The following is a 10,943-nucleotide window of genomic DNA, read 5'->3' on the forward strand; positions in this document are numbered from 1 at the left end:
CTTAAATTGAGCCACCCCTCAGTATACAGTTAGTGCCGATAGGCTACTAGTACAAGTTAAAACAAAATTGTGCAAAGTGCAGTTCAAAAGGCTCAAGAATGGATGGAAGATAGGCCCATTAAGGCTCATGGATGGATGATAATATTAGGTTAGGTTTTAAGGCAGGCACGTACCAACATAGCAGCAGAGGAATAAACAGAAGTGCAGTTCATTAGGCTCAAGGCACACGAGCGTATCACTCTGCCCTGGTTGATTAAATAATCATCAATGGGATCAGCGCCACGCCTCAGCAACTCACACGTCAGGCCAGCCTCCTTGGCAATACACTTGAAACCATCGTTTTGGATTAGTACAATGACCATAAAAAAGTCGAGCAAAATAATCCATATACCATCCAACTGTTCAAGGCGAATTTGGGAGCTAATTTATCCTTCACAAAAAGGAAGCCACCGATTTCCTCCTAGGTTGGCCTACATCTATAATGCACCCAAATATTTCAGCTATTTTAGTAAAAAAGGTGCATGAACCAAGTTGGATAGTGCCAGACTGCCAGCCAAGCTACCCACATGCATACCAAATGAAACAATGAAAATTGAAGAACCGGGACAGATTTACCATCTTGCAGCTACTCCCTACTCCCTTCTCCCACAGGGTACACGCAGTAAACAAATACTTAAGCAATGCTTGACTAAAATAAAACCAAATGTCAGAAGATAGAAACACCATTAGTTGGTCTTTAATAAAACAAAACTGTGTACCAGAAAAAAAGAGGAAAACTCGACCAATGCAATTAATTTGTAGGTCATATTGAGGTTGTTGGTGATTACAATGTCAATCACATTGCAGTTTATAAAACTGCCCAAAGTATAAAGACCCAGCAGTTTTTTTAAGATCAACATCATCAGACTTGGCCACTGAACCTTTGTAACAATAAGTACAACTAGTAGCTTTCTGGAAGACAATGATAACTGAACATAGATGAAAATAAAATGGTTCAATTATAGTTGCGACAGATTTCTATTTCACCTAAATGTCCGGGGTGCAGAGAAAGGACTACATAACATTGCATGGTCAAATATAAGAGAAATGTTTGCTGTGTTACAGCTAGGCCAGGGGAGGAATGAACATACCAACAAAGCCGCACCAGAAACATCAGAAAAGCTGCTTTTATCTGCTGTGTGGACCACTGAGCGTGCATGCTCCTGGATCAGGCAACTCAGAATGATTGATCTCCGTATCATCAAGCTCGTCTCCTGTTCACGTGTCACCCAGAGCTTCAACTCAGATACAAGTTGCTTCTCATTGCTGAGACACTGCTTAATTGAAACCATCAGACAGTCAGTCACACAATCGATCGATCATCAAAATTTAAGTTAGGAAAAAAGACAAGCCAATGGATATAAACAAAAAATTAAACAGGAGCAGGATATAAAAACTGGTGGTTTGGTAAAGGGGCACGCAGGAGGTTTACTTACAGTCTCAGCGAGAGCAGATATGCTCGTGTCCGTAGTAACTGCGTGCACATTGCGACGGTGATACTCTTCAAGGTATGTGATATAGACAGACAAAGACACGGAAGTCGCCTTTGGTAGCAGTCTGTCCCATCCCCATAATTTCTCCAAGAGATCTTTCCGAACAAGTAAATAAAAAAAATACACAACAAGAGGCGAGATGATTATTGAAGTTTGTCGAACAAATCCATATAGTACATTGGGAAATCTAACAAGTAATAATGATCAGTACAATAGCAAGTAGGGTAAAGGCAAGGCAACGTATGTATAACAGCAAGAAATCGGTTGCCTTCAATAATGAAGGACTAAAGAATGATAACCAGCTATGGATCCTAAACTTTACCATGGTACTTGACAATCTTTGGCTTCGGCATAAAGTACTCCTCTTCCTCCATCTGCATCTGTTTCCCTTTCTCCTTCATCTCCATCTCTATCTGTTTCTGCATCTCATCTGTTTGATGAGACGACTAAATACTTCTTTCCGACTCTTCTTTGCTGCGTTCCGCCACATCTTCTTTCCTGGGATTCGCCACGACCAGCTCGTTGAGACGCCCCGCTGAAGGGTAGCCGTGGGACTCCATGGTCGTGGCCTGGGTCCAAATTTGCGGCGCCTCCCGGATGCAAATACGACCCCGATCTGATCTAGGGTTTCCCACACCGATGTTAAATGCAGGAACGAAAGGGGGGACGGAGAGGTGGGAGAGAGGAGGATATATGTATATTAGAAGGTGGGACTCGGGAGCGACATCGGCCGTCGGATGCGTCGAACGGACGAGATCACCTCGCTATTAGTTGGGCCTGCGGGTTCAGGAACCCTAGCGAAGAAATGCAGGCCAAGGCCCGGGTTTCAGAACTCAGGCCCGTGCGACGCCTACAGGGAGAAGGTGGATCAGGCCCAATGCGACCTGCCCCGAGAAATTTATTGGGCAAGTGAAAAGGGGTGAAAAAGGAGGCATTTTCTGAGTACCGTTAAAAATTCGAAATTGTATTCTCTGAGTGCTATCCAAACCGTTCACTTCCCTTAATTGACACTGTACAAAATTTCTGTTTCCCTTATGTATTTCTACTACATTTTCTAGTAGACATGCACGTACGACACGCACATGGATATCAATACAAAACCCATACATAAAGGAGGAACTATAGTTGGCATTAAATCCTTTTTTTCACGTCCAAATTAACCGGTATATACTACTGTAACACCCAGTGTTATTAAAAGCCTAAGAAGGTAATTTAGAGATTAATGATGAATTTGGATGCAACAGAGGTATTATGGACCAAAGTCAAATTTGGGTCAAATTTGACCAAAGATTCGAATTCAAGTTTCATTATTTAAAAATTTCAAAGGACTCCCACAACCAAGAGTTGGGTGACAACTTGAGAAATGGAATTTTTAATCTATGGTTAACCATTGCAGAAGTTCTTAGCCCAAGAAACACAAATTTAAATTCCCAAATTAGAACTCAAAGAGGGAACAAGTGATTATCGAGCTATCTGTCGAGAACTGTATGGCAGAGCACCCGGGGTGTTAAAAACACTCAAGAATGGCCAAGAACAGGATATGACAAAGATTTGGGGGTTAATGAGCTTTTATGGCCAAAGTCAACTTTTGGTCAAATTTTAGCCAAAAATGCCAAATAAGAGCTTCAAATTCAGAAAAAGTTGACAAATGCATGAATTTGGACCTTATGGATATTTGGAACTCAAAGAGACCATTTGAGAAGCAAATGGACTTTAAATTGTCCAAAAATCAGAAATGGAGGATGTTACTGTTTACTAACTGGATATAGGCATAAATGCCTTTGAAAAACAGTACTAAATGAAATGAATTTTGATTCAAGAGATTTTGAAGAAATCCTATGTGGACTTTTGATTTTATGGGCAAAATGGAACTTTCATATTAAGCTTAGCATGATCTCCAAGTTTGGCATGAAATAATTGGCATTTGAAGTGTTAAGTGGAAATTCAAGATTTAATTGGAGAAGGGGGTGCTGTTCTGTTAAGAAGTACAGACAGTCAGTGCAAATTCAGTTTAGTGAAAAGCAAGAAATGGCAGTTAGCTTCAGAGCTAGATTTGGAAGAGAAAAAGAAGGATTTGACTTTTGAAATGAATAAGATAAATGTAGAGAAATAGGTTATCTACAACTTCTATAAAGGAAGTTTTGAGAGTTTAGGTGAAAAAAATGGAGTAAACACAACCTGAACCTTCAGCTCAGAAAAATTGACAGTTCTGTCAATACTGGAGGAATGAACAGTAACAGTCAGTTTTGGAAGCAAATTTCGAACCCTTAGAGTCAAAATCAGCAGAAACTCCAAATGTATCAAAGATAGTCACAAATATTTCCTACAACTTTGTTTAAGGGCTCTGAGCAAGACTCTATTGAATTTTAGCCACGAAAATCGACCTGAAGAAAATCTGTCAAAAGGCTTAGCTGTTAAAAAGGGAAAAGTAGCAGTCAGGTTCAGAAGGAAATTCTCCTCGATTGGTTGGGAATCTGAAGGAGGTGTAATAATATGAATTGAAATTCAGCAAATTTACTACAACTTTTATAAAGGGACTTTTGAAAGAGCAGTTTGGATTTTTGTCGTAACTGGCTGTTGAAGTTTCTGACAGCAAGGTTCAAAAGGAGAAAAATTCAGTTAAGTTGAAGTTCAATGTCCAGAAAAGTTCAGAGACATTTTTCACGAGGAAGGGGCGAGATTCAGCCAAAAGTGCAAATCTATGAAAGGTAGAACTTTGGATTTCCTCCAACTTTCATAAAGGGTGTTTTGGATGTGTTGCTGGCCAAAGAAAGCAATGAATTCAAATTTCTTTGGAGGCTCAAAGTTAGAACTTCATGCTGTCCTCAAAAACAGTGCTGCTTAGCAATCTTTGGTGCAAGTTTTTGAAAAAAAATCTAGTGTGTAAGAGATGGGTTCTTATGTGCAAAATGGAACCTTTGTTGTATGTTGAACTAATATCAGTGGAAGTTGGGCAAGATAAAGTGAGTTTGGGCAGTTAAAATCGAACCCAAAGTGGAGCAAATGGCTCTGCCGAGAGGTCTGACGAAACTGAATCGTTTGATTCAGTTACAGTCTTGATTTTGTCAGAAACTTTGGAGCTCAAATTCACGGTCTTAGAGCGATCCTCTCAACGCGAAGCAAAAATAACAAATGGAGTGCCTGGGATTCTCTATAAGTTTGTCTAAGGGAGATTAGAAAGTTTGGATTGAAAATTCGACGAATTTTGGGCCTGAAATTGTCGGTTGGAAAAAAAGAAAGAAAGAGGAAAAGAATGGGGGGCAGAGAGAATAGAGGCGCGCGGCACCTCTGTGCGCCAGCCAGCACGATGAGCTGAGCCACGTCCAGTACGCCGGCGAGCTGAGGTGGCAGCCATGCGTGGTGAAAAGCTTCAAGAAGTACTGCTCCTGCCCTTGCTCTTATCCGTTTCTTTTATGTCACCATTCTTTTCTTCTCCCGGCCAAGAGCAGAACACAGCTAGCGCCAGCTCCCTCTGATTTTTCTTTCTTGCACCGCAGCACCTGCTCTCTTTGCCCTCTCCTTCTTCTAGCGCAAGCTTGAGCCATCCCTGTCTCCTTTTTCCTCCAGCGCAGGAAGCAAAGCAGCGCAGCAAACAGCACAGCAACAGAGCAGCTCCTGGCCTCCAGTCCGCTCGATCCGCTGGCCTGCACCACCGCCTGCGCGCCTTGGCTCGCCGCCCCACATGCACCATCTCCACCAGCGCCTGGCCGCCCGTGCTTGCCCTGCTCCTAGCCTCCACTGCGTCTACGCGCCCATCGCCGCCGCACCCCTTTCCTCCTTGTTCTGTTCTTCTCCCCACCGAGCAAACAAGCAAGCTGCAAGGAGTAACTTTGCTCTCTCCCTATCTCTCCAGTAGCTCAAGCACGCTGCCCCTTTTCTCCGTTTCCTGCTTCACACGAACAAGCACCACCAGCTACGCACACCACCATGCTGAGCTCCTGTCTATTTCCTTTCTACGAAGCAAGATAGAGCAACAGCTCCCATTTTTCCCCCTCTTCTTTGCCTTCCACCCCATCCACAACCTGTTCGATAAAATGCCGCTCAGAGGGTTCGCGCAAGATGTTGTCTCTTATGCTGCACTGGTTGAAGGACTATGTGAGACAGGGAGGATTGATGAGGCACTGGAGTTGTTCAGGGAGATGAAGCGGCCAAACATGCACACATACGTGGCCTTGGTGAGGGGGTTGTGTGATGCTAGAAGAGGGAAGGAGGGGCTCTGTATGCTGTAGAAGATAAAGAAGCTAGGATGGAGTCCAAGCACTCGTGCTTATGTAGCACTGGTCGATTTATGGTGTTGGGAGCGGATGGTTGATGAAGCTGAGAAAATGATGGAAGGAGATGGTTTAGCTGCTGATCAGTATACTTGCAATGTGCTAGAAGATGCTTTGGTTGCGGGTGAGTGAGAAAGGTTTTTCCGGGGGTTTTGGATAATTATAGGTTTTTCTTTTGCAGATAAATAGTTTAAATTCGTTTATCACCATTTAATTCATTAGAAATTATAGATTTGACCTAAAAATAGTGAAACCAATTTTATTAGGAATGTTTTATCTTCCTTTATGCATTAAAAATTCTTACACCCTAGAAAAAAAAGGTAATAAAAATTAGGTATTTATTTAGTACCTTTGGTTAAGGTATTTAAATAAATACTTAGTCTTTATAAAATGGATAAAATATTGAATAATGTTTTATTATTCACAGATTCTTAGTAATCCATAGGAATTAGGTTTTGGAGATTAGAATTTATTTATAATGCTTTTCTAAATAAAAGAAAAGGCTTAGGTAGGTCAGTAAGGAAATTAAAAATTGTGGGTTAATCTTTATGGGTAGTTTAGTGTTGGCTTGCAACTTTATCATGAAGATAGGTTGTATAGTCACTTGTTGGCTTGCAACTTTATCATGAACAAAAGTTGTATAGTCATGTGTTCAAAAGTTTGCATCTCTAACTCCTGCATGTACTAAATCGTAGACGTTGAACCTCCTGAAGTGGAATTCGTGGAATTCAGCTGAGGATGGGCAGCCTCCGCGAAATGTTGAAGTGCCTCTTTTACTAAAGGGGTTTTCCGAAGAACTAACATTTGTTGATCCCAGGCAAGCCCCGGTGCATTTATACCTATCTATTTTGGAGTCATTATTTCATGTGACTAGTTATAGGTTATTTGCTTATTGCATGCACTAAGTCTAGGAGTTGGATGAAACCTATTCTTGTGTATGATCATGCCTTGATTTAAGGACATCTTTGCCACTTGTTCAAATCCTAGAAACTACCCAAGTCTAGAATTGCTTACTTGCTTACATACTTGGTTTACCAACCTTAAGGAAAACTCTTAAGTCATACATGTTGCTTATGAAGGATAGTTTGAAGTATGAAAACGGACAGAAGCTAGAGATGTAGTTCTGTCTGCTAGATTAATCTGGTTAAGGCCCGATTCATGTCTTAACTGCTGATCAAGTGATGACATCTGATCACTTACTGGGTATGGGACCAGTAAAGCCCAGTAGATTAGTAAATTCTATGATCAGGAATGCTTCGTACCCGCATTTGACGTGCTGGAGATTGGCAGGGGTGTAGCCTGAAAACTCACATGGAGATCAGGCCAGACGTGGGGTCCCATGTGGGGGTGCATCCCTGGGTCCGGGTAGTTGTATTCCTAATCATTGACTTTACTAATCGAGAGGTTGTTAGTACGACCTGGACAGTCGTATAATGCTGGTGATCGTGGTGCTCTCCTGCAGGATGTAAATTGATCCGGATCGCCGCAATTCTCGGTTATGAATGCACTTGATCACTGTTGAGCATCGTAGTATCAATTCATGCAATATAAAATCTCCTGTTGTCAAGTAATGTATGACTTAACCGCTGTGGTTGTTTTTACTTCTGCTATCATTTAGAATGGTTAGGTAATAACTTAACCCAAATAAAAGATAAAACTAAGGTATCACTTGTAGTAAGCTTTTCGGCAAAAATTGCATTAGCCAAGTACACCAAAAAGCTAAGCATACTCTTCCAAAGAAAGCTATTATATTGGTTAGTCGGGTAAGACTTGCTGAGTACTTTGTACTCAGGGGATCCCTTGTTGTTGTTTTCAGAACCCAGCAGGGACTCACTGAAGAGGAAGCTCTGAAGATCTAGAGTATCTTATGAGTCTCATGATACTCTAGAATAAAGCTTAAATGTTTGTTTTTCTTCCGGACTGGTTCATGTTTTAAATTCATAGAACCACACTGACCTGCATGATTAAGTTGTTTCAAACTATGGTTGTAATATATCGTACCTTGGTTATGTCTTTAAAAATGTAATATTTGTTGATATTATCCCATCGCGGATATTATCCTGATGTATGGCTATGAGACACATCGTGGATCCTTCGAGGAGTCCTAGGGACATTCGACGGACTACCGGACTTATGCTGTTTTAGGTGCGTTTCGGATAATTGCTGTTTCGACAGCGATTAGGCGCACTTAAACCAGCTTAAGTTGGGCGGTTCCGCCACAGCTACACTCAAGTCGCAATAAACTGATATATCAAAAGCTATATGACTTCAAAGTTTGCACTTGCTAATAATCCTCAACATTTTCAAAGCAATAGGTATTAGCTCATGCATTGTTACAGGCCCACAAAATTTGAAGTATTAGTTCTTTTGAACCATTATCATACATAACCAATGAACGATCCATGGCTAGTATGTCTGGAAATCACCATGCTTTCAATTAATGTGGCTATGGTGTATTAACATTTGGCAACTAAAGCCATGTTTTAGTCCGAGTTTAAAATCAAAATTGAAGATCCTCCGCTCATTATATATTTCAAGCCCATCCAAGACAAATATGCGTATAAGAGCAAGGTCACCTGTTTGAAATCTTTGCATGAAAAAAAGCACGTGTGATTGGAGAAGGAAAGCAACATGTACTAATTGTTTATAGGCAGCGTATTTTAGCACAGAAATACAGGGTAAAAGGATAGAAATTAAGGATATCCGAGGAGTAACATTCTATGAGAAATCACATAATATATCCTGTTTCTTACAAGTCTTGGCACTCATGTGTCCAATATACCCACTGGCCAAGGGCCCCACATGTCATACAATGAATGGAAAACATACATGACTAACACGCTCGTCGTCTTGGGTTCTTGGCTGACTGCTCCCTCACTTGTCTGCTGTTACAGGCCCCTTCGGCCTTTTGGGCTTTTGGCCCGTTATTAGGTCCATACGGAGGGTTGGGTATCCACGCGTCATGTGTGGAGGGGATCGGTTGATAGGGTTTCGGCTGCACTCTTGTTCGGGCGCCGCCGCTGCTCAGGAGCTTCTGTTGGCCGACTTTGAAGCGCTTAGGGGTTAGCTGCGGTCGGGCTGGAGTGCGTGAAGCAGCGTGTGGCCGCGTTCGAGTGCGAGGATGAAGGCGGGCGGCGGTGCTAAAAAGCGCAAGGTAGGTCGGTCCTTCTGGTTGGTCAGAGAGATCTGAATTAGAGTGAAGGATGCTCAGGCTCTCCAGCATATGGGTCGATGGCTAGATTGGGTCGACCCTGTTGCTCCTTGTCATCAATTACTTTAATTTTGTTTTGTTCCTTTCCGAACAGCTCTCAGGATGGCCTGAATCCGAAGCGAGTAATAAAGCAATAGAATTCAACAGCATCTTACATGGCAACAGTTCAGGTACGTTACTTATAATTTGGAATGGAGGGAGTAGGAGAGAAAATCAGAAAAGGCAGTCATTCCAGCCACACTCTTATCCTACACTCTTATGATAGTCTGATAGTTAAAATTATGACTAATGTTGGCCAGATTACACTCCTTCAGACTAATAGTTAGGCTAATAGTTAATAATAGGCTAAATCTGTACTGTACTCGGGCATTACTGTTGCCGTTGCTACCCGAATTTTGCGCCGTCTGTTAGATGCCAATATGATGGAAATTGTAGAAAATGTAGCCTTTCTCTGTGATACTCATTGAGGCTAACAATGTTTCTTATATCTATTCAGGCCTTGAGGTTTTACTGCTTAATAGAATCGCGATAGCAAAAAGCCTCTCTCCTCCACCAATCGTCTATGACTTGGATTGGAATCCAAAGCCACGTAGCTGTAACGGCAAAAACGCTATTGCTATGTTGGCTTGTGCTTCATCCTATGGAGCACACATTTATTATTACCCAAGATCTACTAGGACATGGACTACAGTGGTTAGAACTTACTCCCTCTACCCTCCACATGACCCCTCCTATCCTACACTAGTTTGTGTTTATCACTTGTGTAGTTTGTATTTGTAATTTGTGTTTAAATGTTATGCAGGTGATGATGAACAGGCCAACTAGAAAAGGAGACTGTATTCGTTGGCATAAATCTGGACGTACCCTTGCAACCACATCAAACTACAGTGATGAAAAAGACGGGAAAGTCACAATTTTCTCATATGACAACAAAACTTTATGTTTTGATGCTACAGGCAGTTACTCGGTATATATTTTATCCTCTAAGTTCATTGTTCATTCTTAGCTAATGCTTCATATCATTTTAATTCTCGCAAGGTATTATTATTCGTTTCTGTAGGTGAATGCTCCCATAGTTTTTTTAATTCTTTTATTATTTTCAGATTAAGGAACATAGAAATGTGTCATCATTGGCATGGATAACCGGTACTGAGATCCTAGTCGGTGCCATATTCCCTTCGTCGTGGCTTTACTTCTTTGAACTGAAAGAAGGTTTAATATCATGCGTACACCAAGAAGAGTGTAATGGCTTCCCGACCAACTCTCCAATTGTTCTCCAACCAGATCCAAATACTACTTACTTTTTTGCTGCCTGTGAGGATGCTACAAAAATTTTGGTATGCCTAAAATTTCTTTTCATGCTATTGATTTAAAGTGAAGTTAAATTTTGAAGTTTTCTGTTCATTTGCATCAGGTTTGGAACAAACTGGAAGGCAGTGACCATATCTGGACTATCATTCGTAGTGTGTAAGTACATATCTGGACTATCATTCATAGGTGAAGTTAAATGTTCAATTCTTTCGCTCTTTTATAGTATAGATAGATACGGTAGTAACAAGTGTATATCAATTAAACATAAGTGTTAAATGACATTGCATTGCAAAACATAAAAATATTCCTGTGATCGCCTATTATTCTCCTTAAGTCTAAATACTCTCCATTATAAGTAACATTTGCGTTTGCTACTTTTGGAGTTTTGGTTGCTGGCTAACTGTTTAACTATCTACGAACAATTGAATCTTTGATGATGACTTGGCATCCACCTATATATTATGATCTGTTACTCTGTCCTGCCCTCCTTTGGAGTTTTAGTTGATTTTCTTGTTGGAAAGGGTCTTATTTGTTGTTCCTATCAAATATTTTCAGCTGAGAGCTTTGTCTCTACAGTTTTGTTTGCATCAATTAGAAAGGCTGATTCTACTACACAAT

The 10,943-nt window shown here is 41.1% G+C and overlaps 2 protein-coding genes across 2 annotated transcripts; one reads left to right on the forward strand and one right to left on the reverse strand.

Annotated features, from left to right (window-relative positions):
• Positions 1-89: 89 nt before the first annotated feature.
• Positions 90-2,192, reverse strand: LOC101762033. Its single transcript, XM_004985911.3, has 4 exons — positions 1,855-2,192; positions 1,476-1,627; positions 1,131-1,313; positions 90-326 (listed from the first exon to the last, which is right to left on the reverse strand). The coding sequence occupies exons 1-4, from the start codon at positions 1,955-1,957 to the stop codon at positions 150-152; spliced, it is 615 nt and encodes a 204-aa protein (XP_004985968.2). The 5' UTR covers positions 1,958-2,192; the 3' UTR covers positions 90-149.
• A 6,572-nt stretch (positions 2,193-8,764) lies between these two features.
• Positions 8,765-10,915, forward strand: LOC101762453. Its single transcript, XM_004985912.4, has 6 exons — positions 8,765-8,957; positions 9,109-9,184; positions 9,511-9,707; positions 9,817-9,981; positions 10,118-10,351; positions 10,429-10,915. The coding sequence occupies exons 1-6, from the start codon at positions 8,925-8,927 to the stop codon at positions 10,483-10,485; spliced, it is 762 nt and encodes a 253-aa protein (XP_004985969.1). The 5' UTR covers positions 8,765-8,924; the 3' UTR covers positions 10,486-10,915.
• Positions 10,916-10,943: the final 28 nt, after the last annotated feature.

Source organism: Setaria italica, chromosome IX (genome assembly GCF_000263155.2).
Source record: "Setaria italica strain Yugu1 chromosome IX, Setaria_italica_v2.0, whole genome shotgun sequence".
Taxonomy (NCBI): domain Eukaryota; kingdom Viridiplantae; phylum Streptophyta; class Magnoliopsida; order Poales; family Poaceae; genus Setaria; species Setaria italica.

What these genes read in the sequence shown, in the direction of transcription:
- LOC101762033 (XM_004985911.3), bottom strand. Translation starts at nt 1,957, where the DNA reads ATGCAGAAACAGATAGAGATGGAGATGAAGGAGAAAGGGAAACAGATG. An exon ending in AAAGATTGTCAAGTACCATG is followed by an intron (nt 1,628 to 1,854) that starts GTAAAGTTTAGG and finishes TTGTTCGGAAAG; the next exon opens with ATCTCTTGGAGAAATTATGG. An exon ending in TATCTGCTCTCGCTGAGACT is followed by an intron (nt 1,314 to 1,475) that starts GTAAGTAAACCT and finishes TCAATTAAGCAG; the next exon opens with TGTCTCAGCAATGAGAAGCA.
- LOC101762453 (XM_004985912.4), top strand. Translation starts at nt 8,925, where the DNA reads ATGAAGGCGGGCGGCGGTGCTAAAAAGCGCAAG. An exon ending in GCGGTGCTAAAAAGCGCAAG is followed by an intron (nt 8,958 to 9,108) that starts GTAGGTCGGTCC and finishes CTTTCCGAACAG; the next exon opens with CTCTCAGGATGGCCTGAATC. An exon ending in CTTACATGGCAACAGTTCAG is followed by an intron (nt 9,185 to 9,510) that starts GTACGTTACTTA and finishes ATATCTATTCAG; the next exon opens with GCCTTGAGGTTTTACTGCTT.